The sequence below is a fragment of the Schistocerca americana genome, chromosome 2 (genome assembly GCF_021461395.2).
Source record: "Schistocerca americana isolate TAMUIC-IGC-003095 chromosome 2, iqSchAmer2.1, whole genome shotgun sequence".
Lineage (NCBI taxonomy): Eukaryota > Metazoa > Arthropoda > Insecta > Orthoptera > Acrididae > Schistocerca > Schistocerca americana.
The window spans coordinates 893,052,812-893,073,738 of record NC_060120.1 but is presented as its reverse complement, the minus strand read 5'-3'; the positions used below and the strand labels follow the sequence as shown (position 1 = coordinate 893,073,738).

At 42.2% G+C, this 20,927-nt stretch overlaps 1 protein-coding gene across 5 annotated transcripts in view; it reads right to left on the bottom strand.

The window, feature by feature from the left end:
• LOC124595846 (serine/threonine-protein phosphatase 2B catalytic subunit 2-like) overlaps positions 1–20,927 on the bottom strand; it is a 773,882-nt gene that overhangs the window by 313,722 nt on the left and 439,233 nt on the right. For all 5 annotated transcript variants that reach the window (XM_047134749.1, XM_047134751.1, XM_047134750.1 and 2 more), the window contains exon 3: positions 5,633–5,757. In XM_047134749.1, coding sequence (XP_046990705.1) covers positions 5,633–5,757 — 125 coding nt within the window. The remainder of the gene's footprint in view (positions 1–5,632; positions 5,758–20,927) is intronic.

Here is a 20,927-nt window from a genome sequence, read left to right as displayed (position 1 = left end):
TAAATACGCGCCTCGTTGTCGACAATAGATTCTGATTTTTCGAGAAAGTTTCTTACGGAATTCACAATTGGTCAAGTATGTTAAACGTATGCAGGAGTCCTTTTCCCCTACTGAAAAAATATCGTAATGTTGACGTATTCGGAAAATGACAGTCCTAGGTATTAATAGCTCATAACAGATTGCAATTAAAAGCAATAATTCTGGAAGTAATGTATGGCACACTTGCTCGTACTGCTGACATACTGCAAGCTATGTAACATACGGAGACAGTTCAGGATTAGGTGCTGTATTGGTGATTTTGAGAATACACAGTTGGGCAACCCAAGAACTGTGAATTATATTATTCTAGCCTGCAATACATACGCATTTTCATACAGCAAATTTTATTTAGTAAGCCAGACACTTATTTTAGATTCAAACATTAGAGCGCACATTAATTAAGATTATACTTTTATCATCTACGAACTGTGTTTCTCTTGCATCAAACATGCATCTGATACAATAGCATAACTTATTGCAATTCATAAAAATGCGTATTAAAGTAGTGAGAGACAAAACTATTTACTCACTGTCAAAAATGTGTAAATGGACGTCACTCAGGTAAGTTCCTATAATATTCCTCAAAAAGGAAAGTGCCTGATAATAAACTGAAGCGTAATGCGTATGGAGACCATAAACGGCATTTAGTCCGTTACATATACGTCTACATGTGTACACTGGAAGCCAATGTAAAGAGCATGGTGGAGAGTACTTCACACACACCTACACAGCAAGGAGAATGCCATTTTCAAAGGATTCCCACTGTTCCACTTTCATTTGGACTATATAGGCCTGTTACGATCCCAACAGAGTATCTCTGAATTCTTTCGACGTCTGTTGTCATACCTACTTGATAAGGGACTGCTGCTACGATCGGTCGCATTACAGTTTGGTATGCGATGTTCCTTACAGATACTCTATTTTCCCAGAACCCTGACAACAAACCAATTTTTCCATTTCCCTTCACAAATACTGGTCATTCAAAACGTTGAAAATCGCTTAATTCATCGTCAAATACAGGGCTATTACAAATGATTGAAGCGATTTCATAAATTCACTGTAGCTCCATTCATTGACATATGGTCACGACACACTACAGATACGTAGAAAAACTCAAAGATTTGTTCGGCTGAAGCCGCACTTCAGGTTTCTGCCGCCAGAGCGCTCGGGAGCGCAGTAAGACAAAATGGCGACAGGAGCCGAGAAAGCGTATGTCGTGCTTGAAATGCACTCACATCAGTCAGTCATAACATTGCAACGACACTTCAGGACGAAGTTCAACAAAGATCCACCAACTACTAACTCCATTCGGCGATGGTATGCGCAGTTTAAAGCTTCTGGATGCCTCTGTAAGGGGAAATCAACGGGTCGGCCTGCAGTGAGCGAAGAAACGGTTGAACGCGTGCGGGCAAGTTTCACGCGTAGCCCGCGGAAGTCGACGAATAAAGCAAGCAGGGAGCTAAACGTACCACAGCCGACGGTTTGGAAAATCTTACGGAAAAGGCTAAAGCAGAAGCCTTACCGTTTACAATTGCTACAAGCCCTGAAACCCGATGACAAAGTCAAACGCTTTGAATTTTCGGCGCGGTTGCAACATCTCATGGAACAGGATGCGTTCAGTGCGAAACTTGTTTTCAGTGATGAAGCAACATTTTTTCTTAATGGTGAAGTGAACAGACACAATGTGCGAATCTGGATGGTAGAGAATCCTCACGCATTCGTGCAGCAAATTCGCAGTTCACCAAAAGTTAACGTGTTTAGTGCAATCTCACGGTTTAAAGTTTACGGCCCCTTTTTCTTCTGCGAAAAAAACGTTACAGGACACGTGTATCTGGACATGCTTGAAAATTGGCTCATGCCGCAACTGGAGGCCGACAGCGCCGACTTCATCTTTCAACAGGATGGTGCTCCACCGCACTTCCATCATGATGTTCGGCATTTCTTAAACAGGAGATTGGAAAACCGATGGATCGGTCGTGGTGGAGATCATGATCAGCAATTCATGTCATGGCCTCCACGCTCTCCCGACTTAACCCCATGCGATTTCTTTCTGTGGGGTTATGTGAAAGATTCAGTGTTTAAACCTCCTCTACCAAGAAACGTGCCAGAACTGCGAGCTCGCATCAACGATACTTTCGAACTCATTGATGGGGACATGCTGCGCCGAGTGTGGGAGGAACTTGATTATCGGCTTGATGTCTGCCGAATCACTAAAGGGGCACATATCGAACATTTGTGAATGCCTAAAAAAACTTTTTGAGTTTTTGTATGCGTGTGCAAAGCATTGTGAAAATATCTAAATAATAAAGTTACTGTAGAGCTGTGAAATCGCTTCAATCATTTGTAATAACCCTGTACACTTACGAAAAAAATCGCAACAGAAAGGAGGAGTTGTCCGACTTGAACCGAAGCTGATAGGCATGTTTCTGCAGCTGAAAGATGATGTCTATTCGAATTTCCCACCACTATGAGGATGCGAATCAGGTTTGCTTTAAATACATGCTGTAAGGTTTTCTTTAAATACATGCTGTAACGCTCATGAGCACTAGTTACCTTTCAGATTGGACGTGGTGCGTTGTCCTTCGTCAAGAATGCATCTAAGGCGTCAAAGACGACATTATCAACACCTCACTGAATTTGAACGAGGTCGTGCAATAGGACTACGAGAAGCTGGATGGTAGAAATGTAGCCACTGTACATGACTTCTGGCAGCGGCAGTCACGCGAATGTACGTTGGGAAAGATGACAGGGATACGGACGGTTACATGGCGTTACCGAAACGGAAGACCATCGTGTTCGGCGTATGGTTCTGGCGTATTGTATTGCATATACAGCAGTGAGCAACAATTGGCACCACAGTGACACAACGAACTGTTACAAATCGGCTACTTCGAGAATAGCTCCGAGCCACACGCTTTTAGCGTGCACTCCACTGACCCCAACCACCGCCATTTGGGACTTCAGTGGTGCAAGTGAGACCTCACTGGAGGGTAGGGTGAAGGTCTGTTATGATTTCTTGCGAAACCTGACTCTCCCTCGGTGCCAAAGATGGCCTTATGTTGGTTAGGAGGAGGCCACTTGTCGGCCTGCAACCAATCTGTCTGTATGATTTACGCACTGGACCTACACTTGAGGTTATAGTCTGGGGTACAACTTCGTATGACAAGAGGGGCACTCTCGTCGTTATTTCACGCACCCTGACTTCAAATCTGTACGTCGGTCTGGCGATTCGACCTGTTGTGCTGCCATTCGTGAACAGCATTCTAGGGGATTTTTTTCCAACAGGATAACCCTCGGGCACATAGCGCTGTTGTAAACAAACATGTTCTGCAGAGTGTCGACATGTTGCCTTGGCCTGCTCGATCATCAGATCTGTCTCCAATCGAGGACATATGGTACATCATCTTACGACGACATCAACGCCATCTTTTTTTTTCTTTTGGTCATCAGTCTACTGACTGGTTTGATGCGGCCCGCCACGAATTCCTTTCCTGTGCTAACCTCTTCATCTCAGAGTAGCACTTGCAACCTACGTCCTCAATTATTTGCTTGAAGTATTCCAATCTCTGTCTTCCTCTACAGTTTTTGCCCTCTACAGCTCCCTCTAGTACCATGGAAGTCATTCCCTAACGTCTTAGCAGATGTCCTATCATCCTGTCCCTTCTCCGTATCAGTGTTTTCCACATATTCCTTTCCTCTCCGATTCTGCGTAGAACCTCCTCATTCCTTACCTTATCAATCCACCTAATTTTCAACATTCGTCTATAGCACCACATCTCAAATGCTTCGATTCTCTTCTGTTCCGGTTTTCCCACAGTCCATGTTTCACTATCATACAATGCTGTACTCCGGCGTACATCCTCAGAAATTTCTTCCTCAAATTAAGGCCGGTATTTGATATTAATAGACTTCTCTTGGTCAGAAATGCCTTTTTTGCCATTGCGAGTCTGCTTTTGATGTCCTCCTTGCTCCGTCCGTCATTGGTTATTTTACTGCCCAAGTAGCAGAATTCCTTAACTTCATTGACTTCGTGACCATCAATCATGATGTTAAGTTTCTCGCTGTTCTCATTTCTACTACTTCTCATTACCTTCGCCTTTCTCCGATTTACTCTCAAACCACACTGTGTACTCATTAGACTGTTCATTCCGTTCAGCAGATCATTTAATTCTTCTTCACTTTCACTCAGGATAGCAATGTCATCAGCGAATCGTATCATTGATATCCTTTCACCTTGTATTTTAATTCCACTCCTGAACCTTTCTTTTATTTCCATCATTGCTTCCTCGATGTACAGATTGAAGAGTAGGGACGAAAGGCTACAGCCTTGTCCTACACCCCTCTTAATACGAGCACTTCGTTCTTGATCGTCCACTCTTATTATTCCCCCTTGGTTGTTGTACATATTGTATATGACCCGTCTCTCCCTATAGCTTACCCCTGCTTTTTTCAGCATCTCGAACAGCTTGCACCATTTTATATTGTCGAACGCTTTTTCTAAGTCGACAAATCCTATGAAAGTGCCTTGATTTTTCTTTAGCCTTGCTTCCATTATTAGCCGTCTACAAACAGCATTAACCGTTCCTGTATTGACCGACCAAGTGCAACAGGCGTGGAATTCCATCCCAGAAATTGACATCTGGCACCTATACAACAAAATGTTTGCAGCTCGTCTGACTTGCATTGAACATTCTGGCGGTTACAACGATTATTAATGTACGGATTGCATATTTGCAATGGCTTACCTCGCGCTTACATTAGCCTGTGATCTTGCAATGTTTTCACTAAAATATGTTAGACAAATTTATACCCAAAATTTCATTGCTCTACATTAATTATTCTTTTGGTGCTGGGACTTTTTTTTCGTCGGTGTACTTGTACTACGGTGTGTGCTCAAGACATTCACCACTGATCTTGTAATCAGATAGTATCGGGTTCTTTCTCTTTTTACAGCCGTTATCTGACATCCATTCACTTTTAAAGGGAGCTGTCATTCATTACACCAAGTGTAAATTTGTGGTGAATCATTACACACACACACACACACACACACACACACACACACACAACATTCGCCGAGCACTATACAGTACTACGTTCTATTCATCAGCAATTTGCTCATGAAATCCACCTCAAAATGATGATTATAATACAGTTCAAACAACTGTGGTTCGACAGGTACGCGATAATAAAAATTTGCGATCTGATTCATCCTCCTAAATTCATACATAGTGCGAAGAGGCAGCACACAATCACATCGCGAGCACCCTCCAGGAGGCGATCCCCACTCGTACGTGCGCAGGACGCGCCCAAGACGCCAGCAAGATTCCAGCCCAGCCTAGAGGTCGCCGACCAGTGACGAGGTAATTCACGCACTCGGGCGCCGCATTGTATGTTAATGTGGCGACCCGACCATTCGCGATTCCACTTGTTTCCACGGTTCACCAAAGGCGCCTCTGCCGTGCATTCACATAAGGTTTCGCCAGTGCGGCGACGACCGCACGTGCAGTAGCATTAGCGCTCGCCGGTTTCTTTTCACATGAAACTGTGTTGGATGCACATGTACCTATTCGAATAAGAACGTGCTACTCACCTCTATACTAAAATATCCTCGATCTACGTAGTCGCCTAGGAAGAGGTATTTTGTTGAGGCAGGTGGGCCGCCCACCTCGAAAAGTTTCATCAGGTCGTAGAACTGTCCGTGGATATCTCCGCAGACTGTAAAGAAAGAAAAATTCATAATTATAATCATATGCGTAACTAACATAACTGAAGTGAATATACGTACCTGTGAGAATAATACGCTAAAAGGCACACCTTTCCTGGCCAATGTGAAAACACCGCTTTAGTTCTAGATTGGAGTGGAAGGCTTTAATAATTCAAAAGGCGAAATGAAGTAAAACAGGGACAGTCGTAGTTGTAGAGGGGTTAAGAACGATTCCCCATTATCATAATGCACATTCAAAGAAACTGTATTAGCCGATGCAAGAATTTACAATAATTAACGTTCCATAAAGGCAAAAACGTGCGTCAGGAAAGTTACAGTTGCAAAGAAAATGATTATAGGATCTGAAAAGTTTATTAAGTTCTTGAAAGCCAAAATACTGAGATTGGCGAAATGGCTAATTAACAAAATACAATAGTCGATACCGGAAAAATTCGGCACCAAATAAATAACGTACTACAGCTGACTGTAAACATAAACCAGTACTTAGTGATCTAGCGGTAAATCGCGTGCCTGGATATCGACACGACGCGGGATCTAATCGCGCTCTGACCGCGTATTTTTTCACTGTGGGCTTTAACGTAGCCTTCACCTGTCAACGATGCATTAGCCACAAATTAGACGTGGTCTGTATTCGTATTCCACGTTAAACTGTATGTGCCCTTTCCCTGGTTAGATAACTGGGGTAAAGTGGTGTAAAACTGAAATACATGCATCACGCTACCATTGAGCCACAAATAATAATAATAATAATAATAATAATAATAATAATCATCATCATCTTAGTCTAACCTCGCACAGAGTACAGAACCTCGTCAACAGAATCGGAACATATTTTCATAGAAACATAAATAACTCCTGTCTTATATAAAGTAGTCTGCAACGCAAGAACACGTAAAAACAATTCGGCTATAAACATTAACGATCTGCGGAATGGTAGAAGCAATAATAAAAATGTTTAGGAAAATTCAACGCTTTCTCTTGTTTTACTGTTTAAATTATAATTTTAGTGACATGACTGCAAAGCCATAACAAACTGCTTAAAGTTATTTTTATACTAGATATTTTTCCGTACTAATATGACATATTGTACTTCCTGCACTATTTTATGGTGTTATTTCACCTGTAATAATGAACGATTCGGTTCCAGATGTGTTGTTCATATTTTCAGATGTACTGGTATTGTGTCAACATAGACTCTAAAATTGTTATTACGAACCAGACATTATATTATACTAGCGAGCCTCCTCTGCTTCGCACAGGTAGCACTAACAAAGGGGCTGTAAGAGCTTCCCCTAAGCGATTAGATTAATATTGAGAGGGTGCTTAGGGCACGACTAGGATTTCAAAGTAAACAGGAAGACGCAACTCTGAACGGTTTTCACGAGTTTGAATATCTTTGGCGTGCATATACAGGGTGTACAAAAAGTCCGGGACCACTTTCGATTATTTATTGCAAAAGAACTAAACATTGTACAGATGTCATACATATTGCATTTTGAAGAGAAACTCTGAAAGTTGTTTTTTTAACAGACATTCGATATGCGAACCATGAGTGACCCGGCAGACGTCATTATGCCAATCGAATTCTTTCCATATCCGTCCCAGCATGGCATCATCGACTGTGGAAGTAGCTTCCCGCAATCTCTCCCAGAGCTCTGCGACCTCACATGATAGAGGCGGTACATACACCAGATCTGTGTCCCCACAGAGAAAAAGTCACGCGGAGTGGGATCTGGTGATCCGAGTGGCCATTTCATGAAACAGCCGTCCCCTTCTGTAGCACGGCCGATCCATCGATGCGCCATCTCCTCGTTCAGGTAACTCACGAACTTCACGCTGAAAATGGGTTGGAGCCCCTTCCTGCTGAAAGATGAACGGAGAGTCCGATTGCACTTGAGGCATCAGCCATTGCTGCAACATGTCCAAGTAGGAATATCCAGTGCTCTCGGTGAAGAAGAATGGCCCGTACAGTTATCGACGTGACAAAAAAAAAAAAAAGTTCTGTGAATCGAACCTCAGTGCCGGTACTCTTTCTTTTTTTCCACGTAGTTCTACTAACAGACATGCGTGACAGGACACGAAATTGAATGATAACCGAGAACCGTATACGAATGTACACAGTGTGTCTTGCAATACACACACTGAAAAACCAGGCAGATGAAAAATTTTGCCATTCGTTACAAGTAATGTATGTTGCAGTAATTATTGCTTTCCATGTTTCCATTATCAGCGTCATCGTGATTCATGCAGTGTTCCGCAGGTTACACATTGTACTTCTCACAGCTATACTGACTTGACAAACTTCTTGTGTATCCTTTTTTGATTTCTAATTTGCTTACCAATTGTTTTTCTTTTTTCAGGACTAGAATGATGAAAATCGTAAATGAATAATTAAATAATGATACTCTGGACAGTCATAATAAACCTTTTGTCAGAATTGTAAATGAAATAAAAGCAAAGAAGTGGCGACTGGAAGATCAGATCAAAACATCTCGCACTTTTGAAAGTATGTGCTTTCTCGCTCGGCTCCTGATTCCTCTAATACTAACGATCATAGGCAGTATATAAGTATGTGTGAAATTTTGGAACTCCATTTCTTTGAAAACGGTTGAGGGTTGAGTCTTCCTGTTTACATACACTGAAGTCCTAGTCCTGCCCTACATATCTTGTCAATATAAATGAAATCGGTGATGGGAAGTTCATACGGTCCTCTACTAGCAAGTAAACACCTAAGAACGGACCACTTATCTGGCGTGGTGGCAATAATGCAGACAATAATGCAGACAAACTTTCCTCGTGAATCGGTCTATTAGTGAAAATCCTAACAAAATCCCTATAGTAGTGCCTGAGATTAGCCTTCACATACAGAAATCCTTAAACAGTCAAGCACTCATATCTACGTCAGATATGAAATAGGGTGATACATCGGCATTGCAACGGAGGTCTTTCCACATACCAGTTACAGCATGTTACTGCTGTGTCTATTCTTGTTATTCTTCCTTCTTTTAGGTGTAATCCACAGCTACTTCTTTGTATCAGCTGGACACCGTCTTCATCATAGACTACACCAACATCCACATGAGATGAGACATTTAAATGTAGCATCATATCACAAATATTATCTTAAGTTATATTGCTTGTGGTCTGCAACATAATACATAATTGTCAACATACTATTCCTTTTATCTCTTAAGATTTGACGTCTTGTGGCTCTCGAAAGCACTTAAATGCAGCAAAGTGTGACCATGATAAAATAAAGCTTCGAAGCACAATGCTTACTTCCCACCCACGTGGGGAAAAAGCACATTACTAAATTAAAGAGGAGATGAATCAGTTTGCCGAGTTAAATTCTACACCACAGATAAAAGAGTGGTGGAAAAACTTTCTGCAACGTAGTGGATGACGGCGACGACGAAATGGAAGGCGCACTACCTATTTCAGGAATTTATTGTCACACTGCATTTACTATCACAAAACATAGGAAAGCTAAGCCCTCCGTTACGATCACCTTTAAGTATTCTGGTCTGAGGGAAGCACTATTTCGTAACGTTCTTTGCTGAAGGGTGTAACCATGGATGCCGGCCGCTATGACCGAGCGGTTTTAGGCGCTTCAGTCCGGAGCCGCGCTGCTGCTACGGTCGCAGGTTAGAATCCTGCCTCGGGCATGGTTGTGTGTGATGTCCGTAGGTTAGTTAGGTTTAAGTAGTTTTAAGTCTAGGGGACTGATGACTTCAGATGTTAAGTCCCATAGTGCTTAGAGGCATTTGTCACCATCGATGCAGCACATTACCCGACAAAGGTATTCCTATATAGAGTAGAAACGAATCGCCCGCAATAAAAGCCAAAGACTAGTACTTCATTTGCCAACATACTGAATCATTACTCGGCTGGCCTTATACCGTATCTTCAGCAACTCGGCATACTCGTCGGATTTGTCAGTGTTAATTGTACAGGGTGGACGGCAGTTATTCTTGCCGAAACCTGAACAAGTATATGCATTAACAGACAGCATTCCAAAAATAGCGTATGAAGAGTGCTGGGGACACAACGTAACAGCCATGCCTATAGGCAACGTAACAACACTCTCCAGATGGTGGACAGAGACACCCACAGTGACAGCAACAACAGTGACACTGGTGAGGACGAGGATGACGAGGAGATGTAACAGTAGATAATATACATAGAGTTATGAAGCAGACATAACACGCCAAAATGTAGTGGCAAACAGTATGCAACAGTCAAATGATAGTTAGGGATAGCGAATATTAGAGTAAATGTAGTTGAAGGTGCTGGCTATCTAGCAAAGAAAACATCCAATGTTGTACATGAATGAATATCTAACGTTATTGCGCAGGATTAGTAATACCATTTTTCTACTACTAACTACAAACTATTGTGTTGTGGCTGGCGGTCAACAGCTCTAAGAAATCAATCCGAGAAATTTACCCTCAACGACAGCCGGTGATGGTACTAACAAATGTCTATCCTATCATCGTTTTACATTCTACTTAAAACAACCAAATTTTATTTATTTTTCAACCTTAAATTATTTGGTTATTTTTTTAAGTATATATTCCGAGTCAAATATTGAAGACAAAAAAAAATATGACCAACGAGAACTGTAACAAGTATGAACTGTTTTAAACTATTGGGTAAAAGGTCTTTAACTTTGCAATAAATAAATACATAAATAAAAGTAAGTTTCCTATCCCTCTCCACGGGACGAGAGTTGTGTACGCCATTTCTTTGCCTAGAATGGCATACATGTGAAAGTATGACAACGTTTTCGAAATGTTTACGAATCGTTGAACTGAGTCGGAATGGGGCACTAGCCCGGAGTTCACCTAGTCTAGTGGGAAACCGCATAATAATTACATCGGCCTAGTCGTTAATCCGCCGAGTGGATTCGATACGGAGCCAGCGATCCTCCTTGAGTCCCGGAAGCGGCGTGATAAAGCGCCCGAATTATCCAGATGGGTTCTGGTTAAGGGAATCCATATGAAAAACACAGTATACGACGAATTCAATTCCTTGGCAGACTGTCTATGTCACACAAGTGCACAACTGCCAAATCTTGCTTCGGTCGCAGCAATCAACGTCAGTGGACCGGAGAAATGGAGGGGCACGTACTGAACGCCTTGCCCGGTTGCGGTAACGACGCAGCTTGGCGGTTGAAGCTCTTGGTAGTATTCATCTGTGTCGTAAAACTCTGAAATTTGATTTTTCGAAAACAATGGAGAAGCGTAGCGTACCATACCACCATTATTTACAGCTGAGTATGTGTTATGATCGTACGAAAGCTGAGCAAAACCGGTGACTGGAAGTGTGTTGTTTCCCTTGTAAGTACAAGAGATCTACCACAGCTCCGTGTGGCAGGCAGGCACGATGACAGCTGAACCACGCACACATGAAAACTCGGGATCTGTGTGTTCTGGTACAGACGAAGACCGGCCACGCCTTCTTGCCTTCGTAGGTGGACAGGGAAGCAGGGCGTATTTTGCTGTGGACGCTGAACAACAGCCGCCTGGGGCCGCAGGCAGCCGTGACGGCGCGGCTAAGTGACGCCCGTTGCCGCACGAGCGAGCGTGTCAGCCGAGCCACGCTGTTTTTCGTTTTTGCCTGCGCAGTTTGCGGCGCCGAAGCGTGCCGCTGCTAAATCAATTGTAATTAGCTGGGTAGGCGGCTTGCTTGACAGGCGAAGCGCGGCAGACGCGCCGGGGACAGCCTCACAGCCGACGGGCTGACAGAGCGTGGCACTGGGCAGCGAGGGCGCAACAAGATCACTGACACTACAAACAGTGTCTGCACAGATGACGTAACATTCCATCTATTTGTTTCGCGTAGTGTAGCCTTTCTCTAAAAAGGAACAAAATGTTTTGTTAACAATATTCGATCTTCTCATTATAGCCATTGTACTCAATTTAGTTTGCTCGTTACAATGGGATAAACTTTCAGCAGATTGTATTAAAACCTATTACAGCAGTTGTCGAAAAGCACGGCCTCCAGAAACGTAAAACAACTACAATCTGAGGAATATGAGTCCACTCCTTAGAGTTTCCGCCTCGGTCTCATCATTGTTATGAAAAATTTAGTCACTTACTCCAGAGAAAAACTACAAGTTGCCACTAATTATTTCTTACTTGTGAATATACACCGAGGCGACAAAAGACATGTGACAGCGATGTGCACATGTATAGAAGGCGATAGAAGGCGATAGTATCGCTTACAGAAGGTATACATTGGTGGAGCTGTCATTTGTACTCAAGTCATTCATGTGAAAAGATTTCTGACGTGATTATGGCCACATGGCGGAAATTGACAGACTTTGAACGCGGAATGGTAGTTTGAGCCACGCCCGTGGGACAGTCCATTTCGGTGATCGTTAGGAAATTCAGTAGTCTGAGATCCACAATTCCAAGTGTATGCCGAGAACACCAAATTTCAGCCATTACCTCCCACCACGGACAACGCATTGGCCGATGGCCTTCACTTAACGACTGAGAGTGGCGGCGTCAAAGGCAATATACAAGCAACACTGCGTGAAGTAAATCAATGTAAATTTACATTTATCATGTTTTCCCTAAACCGTCTGAGCCAAATGCCGACACGGTTTCTGTGGAAAGAACGCTCGAGGTTTTTTTCCCCCCAACATCTTAAGCTCCATCTGTAACGAGCACTTCATCAACGGAACGTAGTATCGTAATTTCGTCTTTTTAAAAACCTTTGTTGCTTTGCCTCTTCAAGGTCGCTGTTTAGCAGTTTTTCTAACGTTTCGCCAGCACTAGTGGCTAGCGCTGCCAGAGATTCAGCCTCTACTCCGGCATTATTAATTTTGGGTAGTTCTTCGACAATGCTAGCTATTCGTATGGCGAAACGTAAAAAAATACCTAAACGATGGTCTGGATAATATCCCGACACGCACGTCTGCAAGTGACTCGTCAATCAGTGCCTGTGAAGCCTCAACAATTTGACACAAATTTGATGAGAAGGGAGTGTGACGGGGTTGTAGCCTATCCGACGACATTTAATCTGTACCTTGAGCGAACAGTAACGGAAACCAAGGAGAAAATTGGAAAGGGAATTACGATTCACAGATAATTATTAAAATTTTGAGATATGTTGATGACACTGTAATTTTGTCACAGCCGGCAAAATATTTGCAGCAGCAGTTGAACGAAATCACATTTTGAGGCAACAGGGAACCGTAAATTTGGTAATGGAGGGAAGTGTGTGAGGCTGAAGGGAGAAACTAATACTGCAGAGTGTGACCACGGCTCGATGGCAGTACGCGGGAGCAAATGGACACACACTGAAGTGACAAAAGTCACTGGACACCGATTTGCACAAATACAGATGGCGGTAGCATCGCCTACAGAGGGTTTAAAAAGACAATGAATTTGTGGAGCCATCATATGTACTCAGGTGATTCACATGAAAACCTTTCCGACGTGATTATTTCCGCACGACGGGAATTAACAGACTCTGAACACGAAGCAGCAGTTGGAGCTAGACATATGCGACAATCGATTTCGAAAATCGCTACGGAATTCGATATTCCGATATCCACACTGTGAAAAATGTGCCGAAAATATCAAATTTCAGGCATTACCTCTCATCACAGACAACACAATGGGCGACGGCCTTCACTTCACGACCGAGAGCAGCGGCATTTGCATCGAGTTGTCAGTGCTAGCAGACAAGAAACACAGCGTGAAATAACCGCAGAAATCAATGTCGGGCGTACGACAACGTATACGTTAGGACAATGCGATTAAATCTGGGATTAATGGGCTATGGCAGCAGACGACCGACGCGAGTGTCTTTGCTAACAGAACGATATCGCCTGCAGTGCCTCTCCTAGGCTGGTGACCATATCCGTTGCACTCACACGCCACGAAGCCATGGACCCAAGTTGTCAATATGGCACTGTGCAAGTTGGTGGTGGTTCCATAATGGTGTGGACTGCGTTTGCATGGAATGCACAGTGTCCTCTCATATAATTGTTCGATCATTGAGTGGAAATGGTTATGTTCGGCCACTTGGAGACCACCGGCAGCCATTCATGGACTTCATGTTACAAACCACGATGGAATTTTTATGGGTGACCACGCACCATGCCACAATTGTTCGCTATTGGTTTAGAACAACGCTCTGGACAATTCGAGCGAATGATTTGGCCACCCAGATTGCCCGACATGAATCCTACTGATCATTAATGGAACATAATCGAGAGGTCACTTCGTGCACAAAATCCTGCACCGGGAACACTTTCGCAATTGTGGATGACTACAGAGGCAACATGGTTCAGTTTTTCTCTCTGGGACTTCCAACGACTTGTTGAGTCCATGCCCCGTCGAGTTGCTGCACTACGCCGGATAGGAGGGGGTCCTACACTATACTAAAAGGTATCCCGTGACTTTTGTCATATCAGTGTAAGTCACAGTAGTTATCGAAAGATGAAAATGCTTGTACCGGACAGATTAGTGTGGTGAACCACACGAACTTAAGTCGTCAACAACAACAACAACAACAACAACAACAACAACAACAAAGTGATACAGCCCGCCATGAGGCAGCTCACCGTATACTAGTGGTGGGAAATAATATACAGTAAAAGTGGTGAATATTCTTGGTCACCTTAGCCTCTCATCGAGTGTGGATACTTAGCGCTGTTGGTGCTCTCGGTTTCTCGTCTCTGATTATTTTCTTCAGATTACACTATACTATCCAAACACATGCATAATGAGTTAAGAGAAGGAAGGATTTAACGTTCGGTCGACTAACACAAGCTCAGACAGAACTATGGGGAAGGAAAATTGGCCATGGCCTCTGCAAATCAACCCTGGCGTTCGCCTTAATACATTTAAGAAACGATGGGAAACAAATCTGGATGGCAGGGTGGGGATTTGAGACCCACTCATGTCGAAAGCGAGCCAAGTGTGTTAACCAATGCACTACTTCCCTTGGACGACACTTGCGAAAAATCGTTCTCAAAACTACACTGGCCATTTGTAACTCAAGTCCGTCGTACTGGTATGCGTACTCTACGAAAAAGTATTTCCTAAGCAGATTATGTGAGAAAAGTGGGCCGGCCGGTGTGGTCGTGCGGTTCAGTCGAACCGCGTGACCGCTACGGTCGCAGGTTCCAATCCTGCCTCGGTCATGGATGTGTGTGATGTCCTTAGGTTAGTTAGGTTTAATTAGTTCTAAGTTCTAGGCGACTGATGACCTCAGAAGTCAAGTCCCACAGTGCTCAGAGCCATTTGAACCATTTTTTTGAGAGAAGTGGAATTATCTCACAATCTCGACGCACATCCACACAGTAAAGTTTTACCAAACTTCACGAACGTTACAGAAAACAAGCTTCACTAGCGATTTACCCATCCTACTACTACTCGGTAGTTGTGGCTACATACAGTACAGCACGGGTTTTGTTTCTTTCAACTGAATTTGGACTTACACCGTCAAGTAACTACGAGGACACAACACATTACAAATCATTGTTTCGTAAGAAAGTCAAGGATTGCTATTCTCTGAAGTGACCGTACTGATCACAGTCAATTAACATATGAATGGAGAGCATAGTTTAATAATTAATAAAATAATCTCGGTTTTCAAGCCGCCTCAAGTGGTTAACTACCCAGCAGCTTTCGGCAGAGGCCACCACTGCCGTTGTCAAGTTGACTCTCGTTTAGATCCCGCTGCCGTGCTTATATAGCCGCGCTGCCGCCAGTGACGTCACTGGTGCTCAGTTACGCACCATGTCGCTATATAGTCACGAATTCAGGAGAAACGCTGCAGGCGATGTAGCTTCTAGCCTACTCCAAAATAAAATCAGTGAAGTTTTTGGCCAGAAGGTGGATTTATAGCGTGAGATTCATTCCTAAGCTACATAGAATAAGAGAAGAGTTATCTGAAACAAGCGGGAGCGACTATCAACGAGTTTACTGGCACTTAAGCTGAGACTCCATACTGTTGCAGGGCTTGAAGTTAAATGCTCAGGAAGAGAACTTGTTTTCCTATTGCAATGGACAATGATTGATTAAGGAACAACAAACTACAAAACACATACTGAACTGCAATTTTTGCGGTCGCTTTTAGCACCATCTACTCAGTGCAGCCCAGTCCGCAATAAAAATACTGCCTACAACTCGCCTACATCTAGAGTTGCGTTTCACAAGCCTTCACTAAACCACATTTTTTAATCCAACCGCGGAAGATACACAGGAAAAACGAATATTAATACACTTCGATACAGAGTCTGTAAGGATCATAGCGATCCCAACAACGTCGTTACTGTGGGGTATGTGACGAGTCGGTTGAGGATTATTGCCGCACCCACCCACTGATACTAATAATTTATGAAGAAACTTATAGGTCTACCTTAAGTCTTCTTTTCAAACCCCATCTCTCTCTCTCTCTCTCTCTCTCTCTCTCTCTCTCTCTCTCTCTCTCTCTCCCCCCTCCCCCTCCCTCCCTCCACATCCCACCCACTCTTATCTTCTTGTTCAATCTATCGTTAATCTTAATAAGGCTGCCAGACTATTAAGTTTTCAAGAATCGAGGCAGGAAGGTTTTGTAAGGAAGCTTCTTGGATAACGAATGACAACCCTCCTTCGAATAAATCCGAGTCTGGCCTCTGCTTTCCTAACAGCAAGATTAACGTGCTTGTTTCGTCTTAAAACTCTCTGGATATACTGTATACTGTTGTAAACGATTCTCGTCCCTGATGAATAGATCGCGTACCCGACCAGAATCCGATATTATTGTTTATAAATTGCACAAGGAAACGATGATGAATGCTGCCTCTGTTGGTTTATAGGACGAAACGCTTTTTTTTTGTGCGTTCGAACTTTAAGGCTTTGATTGCAGCCGATTGCAAAACAGATTTTAAATACAGCCTGAGTATTCGATAAAATAAGGCTTCCGCGAGAGATATCCGAAAAGCAATTAACTCCGAAATCTGGTTTGGTTATCTCGCTTTGATCATGAGTCCGAAATGTGTATAACATCACTTCGTTATTAATACACTAACGTGAACTTCAGCAACTGCATATGCTGCTAATTAGCAAAATTGGCTCATTTTTAACTAGAAATATTTCGTGTTGCAATCACAAATTGAAAAATAAAATGTTTTTAAACTGTCAGTCAAGTGGGATATCTCAAGACTACACACCATCACACACAACCTAATCTATTTTTATGATCTTTTTATATTTTTTGGGTCACAGACGTGTAATAATATTTAATGATATTTTTGCCACTTGACTGTAGAACGTGTTTATTTTGTGTAACTACCATGATTGCGGCTTTAAGCCATTATCAAGGATAACAATTATGGGTATAATTGGACTTCGTTAAGTGAGGCCATGGTCGAGAACCACGGACCATAGGTAGCAGACTGCACGAGACGTCATTTTACTGAAACCAATATGTAAATCACGTGACTCGGGGCACGAAGCCCAGTACGTCATTGCACGTTCATAGTGCATAATTTATGACATTTTTGTTACAGAGCAAATGATGTGCTTTTCACTAGAAGCGGAAGCAAAAAGCTTCACATATGCTCAGGCAAGTCTTGTTTTGCATCCTGCAGATTAGGTAAACTGACGAAAATCTCTGCAGTGAAAGTGAACTACTTTAAAATATTTACAGAGATATTTTCATGAGTTGAAAATTAGAGTGTGTGTCGATCCTTAGAAGTGAAACTAGATAAAAGCTGGTGCTTTAAAATGACAGAACGTTAATAGCTAACTCACTACACGAATTCTCTACAATACTTTCTAATATACTACGTCCACTGTTTTGGTATCTGTACTGGATTAAGCAGAAGTCATAACATGGGAACGCTTGTTATTGGAAAAACGGACATTGTGAATATAAACGGATTTTATTTTTTATATAAGCGTAATATAATATTTCATACATGTTATTTAAGAACCGACCGAAAACCAATGGTGCCTCCAAAACCGATAGCTCGTCTTCTACTCCAGTGGGAGCGTTGAATTAAGACTAACGGTGGAACAAAAACAGGCATTTACCAAATAACTCTAATTCTGTCGTCTGTGAAAATAACTGTAAATACTTCTCTAACGACCACGTGCAATAACGACAAGCATCGCATCAGTATTAGGAATTTCGGAACAATTAAGTTAACTTTACTAATAGGCAATACGACAAGTCATTTTATTGTTAAAATCTACTTATGCTTGATTTCAGGTATAAATGAAAAAAAAACTGTCAGATCGACTTTGCATAGCGCGTAATGACAGAGATTCGGCTTGCTGCAACGAGTTCAGCTTACTGTCTAGAGTCACATGACTTAAATGTTTGTTTCAAACATGAACACGGCAAAGACTGTGTGTGTGTGTGTGGGGGGGGGGGGGGGGGGGGGGGGGGGGGGGGAGAGATCAATGTTGTATATGTCAAGTACTGAACTGGGTGTCCTTGCGCGAATGTAATTACCAATTCAACAAAATATAGGGCAGAAAGGTAGCAAATATGTTTTCCAGCTATAAAACTGGTGAGCCACTGAAGAACACCAATACAGTAGTCAGTGGTGTTCATTCTGTGGCTGAACTACTTTATGGCTGGAAAAGATGTTTGCTATTTGTCTGCCATATATTTCGTCGATTTCGTTCTTATCTACGCGCTGAGACACCCACTTCAATACATTTTGACGATGATTTCACTTCACAGAGTCTCATTATACATAACATTGTTTTAAGTGGTAATGACTTAAGGCCAAATCATGATACTAATATAAAATATCAGTGAAATAACATTCAAACAATCTATATTACTTCGTTTAAAATGGGTGTGGGTAAGAGACAAAATGCAGGAAAGTTAGACGAGCAGAATGTATATTCATTTCTTTTTCCTCCCCCTGCACTGTTTTGTGTCAGTCTGCAAATATAATCTTTCTCCAATAATAACATCACTAGTTGGTTTACATATGCCACTCTGCTAACACCTGCTGTCGATAGAAAGTTGCCTGACGAAGGACAAGAACACGTGAGCATAAGTGACGTATAAATTTGTTTCAACAGTTTCTTCCCACTTCTCATTTGTCATTTCTTTATTAGATAATCTGGAAGGGCAGGCGTTCTACTGACGACAAAATATTTTCCTGTACTTTTTTTTTTTTACTGTGAATAGTATATGTATGCTCATTTCACGACACGTTAGAGTGCTGTTTCAACATCAGCGCAGCAGAATGAAGGGCCTGTTCCGCGCCTACGGCCATCCTCATTGGTTCAGCAGCCTCAATAGTTAATATCTTACCCTCTGTTGTGACAGAACTACTCTTGACTGAATATTCCCAAGAGAAACACTCTGAATAGTGATCGTATCATGCTAGATATCCATGTGTTGAAAGCTTTCCTGAATGCCACATTGACCTCAGATTTTTAGTAAATGCATTAGATCACGACTGCCGAAAAGAGAAGTACGCAAGATTCTCCCCGTCTGTAACATCTTCCGAAAATCCCAATGGATACTCGCTTTCGTATCAACGACTAAGGCCGTCTAATACCCGCGTTTAAGTAATGTAAAAGTATTCTCGAGATTGACAACCGAGTCGAATGGTTATTAACCCACCAATAGCCCCTTCTTATCGGCTTGATAAAGAAACATTCCAGAACAGACGGCTGGATGATCAAGTTGCAAATGGAGACAACAAATTCGTGAAAGTGAACGAAAGACTGCGTTGGTGGTGAACTGACAGATTATTAATAATAACATTTTCAATTCGATCCCTTACGTTACAACACTCTTCAAATACCGGCATTTTAAGTTGAAATTGGGTATAATTAAATTCTAGAAAAAGTGCTGGTGAAACTATATATGAGAAATACTCTGATCACAGGTGGCGAAGGTTGACAGAGAAGCAGTAACGCACAGATCTGCATAACATTAGCAAATATTAAACGCTCGCTAGTCGACCGGTAAAATATGCAGTGACAAAATTGATTAAGTCGTATGACAGCATTTAAATATTAATATTTTGTAACTGATTGGTAAACTCCGGGAAATGAATTTTAATGTCCAGTTTCTCATTTGATTTATCATCAGTAATACCCGTTATCGTTCAGAAACCATTTACTTCCTCATTAAATATAGGTTTTGCTGTAATTTACACAAACGTGTCGACATTCTTGTTTTAAAAATATAATGATCTGTATTTAATTTTAGAAACATTGTGAGCGCATGTAACGATGACTAACAGTAAGCTAGCCGAGGAAATAATAACAGCTCTGTGAAGTACGTGGAGTAGAGATTTAGTACGGAAAGGCATTGTCTTGCCAGCAGTTTGCTGCCAGGGTGTCAACAATGACGTGTTCGGAAACCAACGACACGCATCCATGAAATAAACCATGCAGTAAACGGAACAAAAAAAAGGGTGTGGTGAAGCCAGTTATAAATTATGTTGCATACTCATGTTCAAACGCTCCATTGCTCTGCATCAACAACAACTCAAATTTCGTATCTACTATAGCATTGAACTTTTAATGCCAGCTTTCACACACAGGCGTATGAAGCCACTTGCGAACCAGATCATAAGCAGCTCACCTTTATTCCTATTTACTACCCGACGGGTACTGTCTCCGCTATTACAAAATGAGACCAGCTGGTGTGCAAGATATATGAGACGGGCGACACAGCATCAGACTTTGAAAATGATGTAATAATTCCAGTTCCAAAGAAAGCACGCGCTGACAGGTGTGAATATTATCGAAAGAAAAGTTGGTTGACAAACACTATATAAATCGAGGATTATGGATAAATGTAGAAACACGCGAGGCAATACTACTTACCATCGAAGACGGGTTCACGAAAGGCAAAATACGTTTACTGCTTCTGTGGACTTGTAGAAACGAAGAAACCTTTTGAAAACGTTCACTGAAATACTCTGCTGAAGGTAACAAGGTACAATATAGGGTGCGCAATGCTGTTTAAACTTTTACAGAAACCAGATGGCGGATGTAAGCGTTAAGGGATGAGAAGGGAGTGAGACAGGGTTGTACCCTATCCCCAATGTTATTCAATAAGAACATTGTGCAAGCAGTAAAGCAAGTTAAAGAACAATGTGGAGACAGAATTAAATTTGAGGGAGAAGAAATAAAAACTTCGAGGTTTGCAGAGAGATTGTAATTCTGTC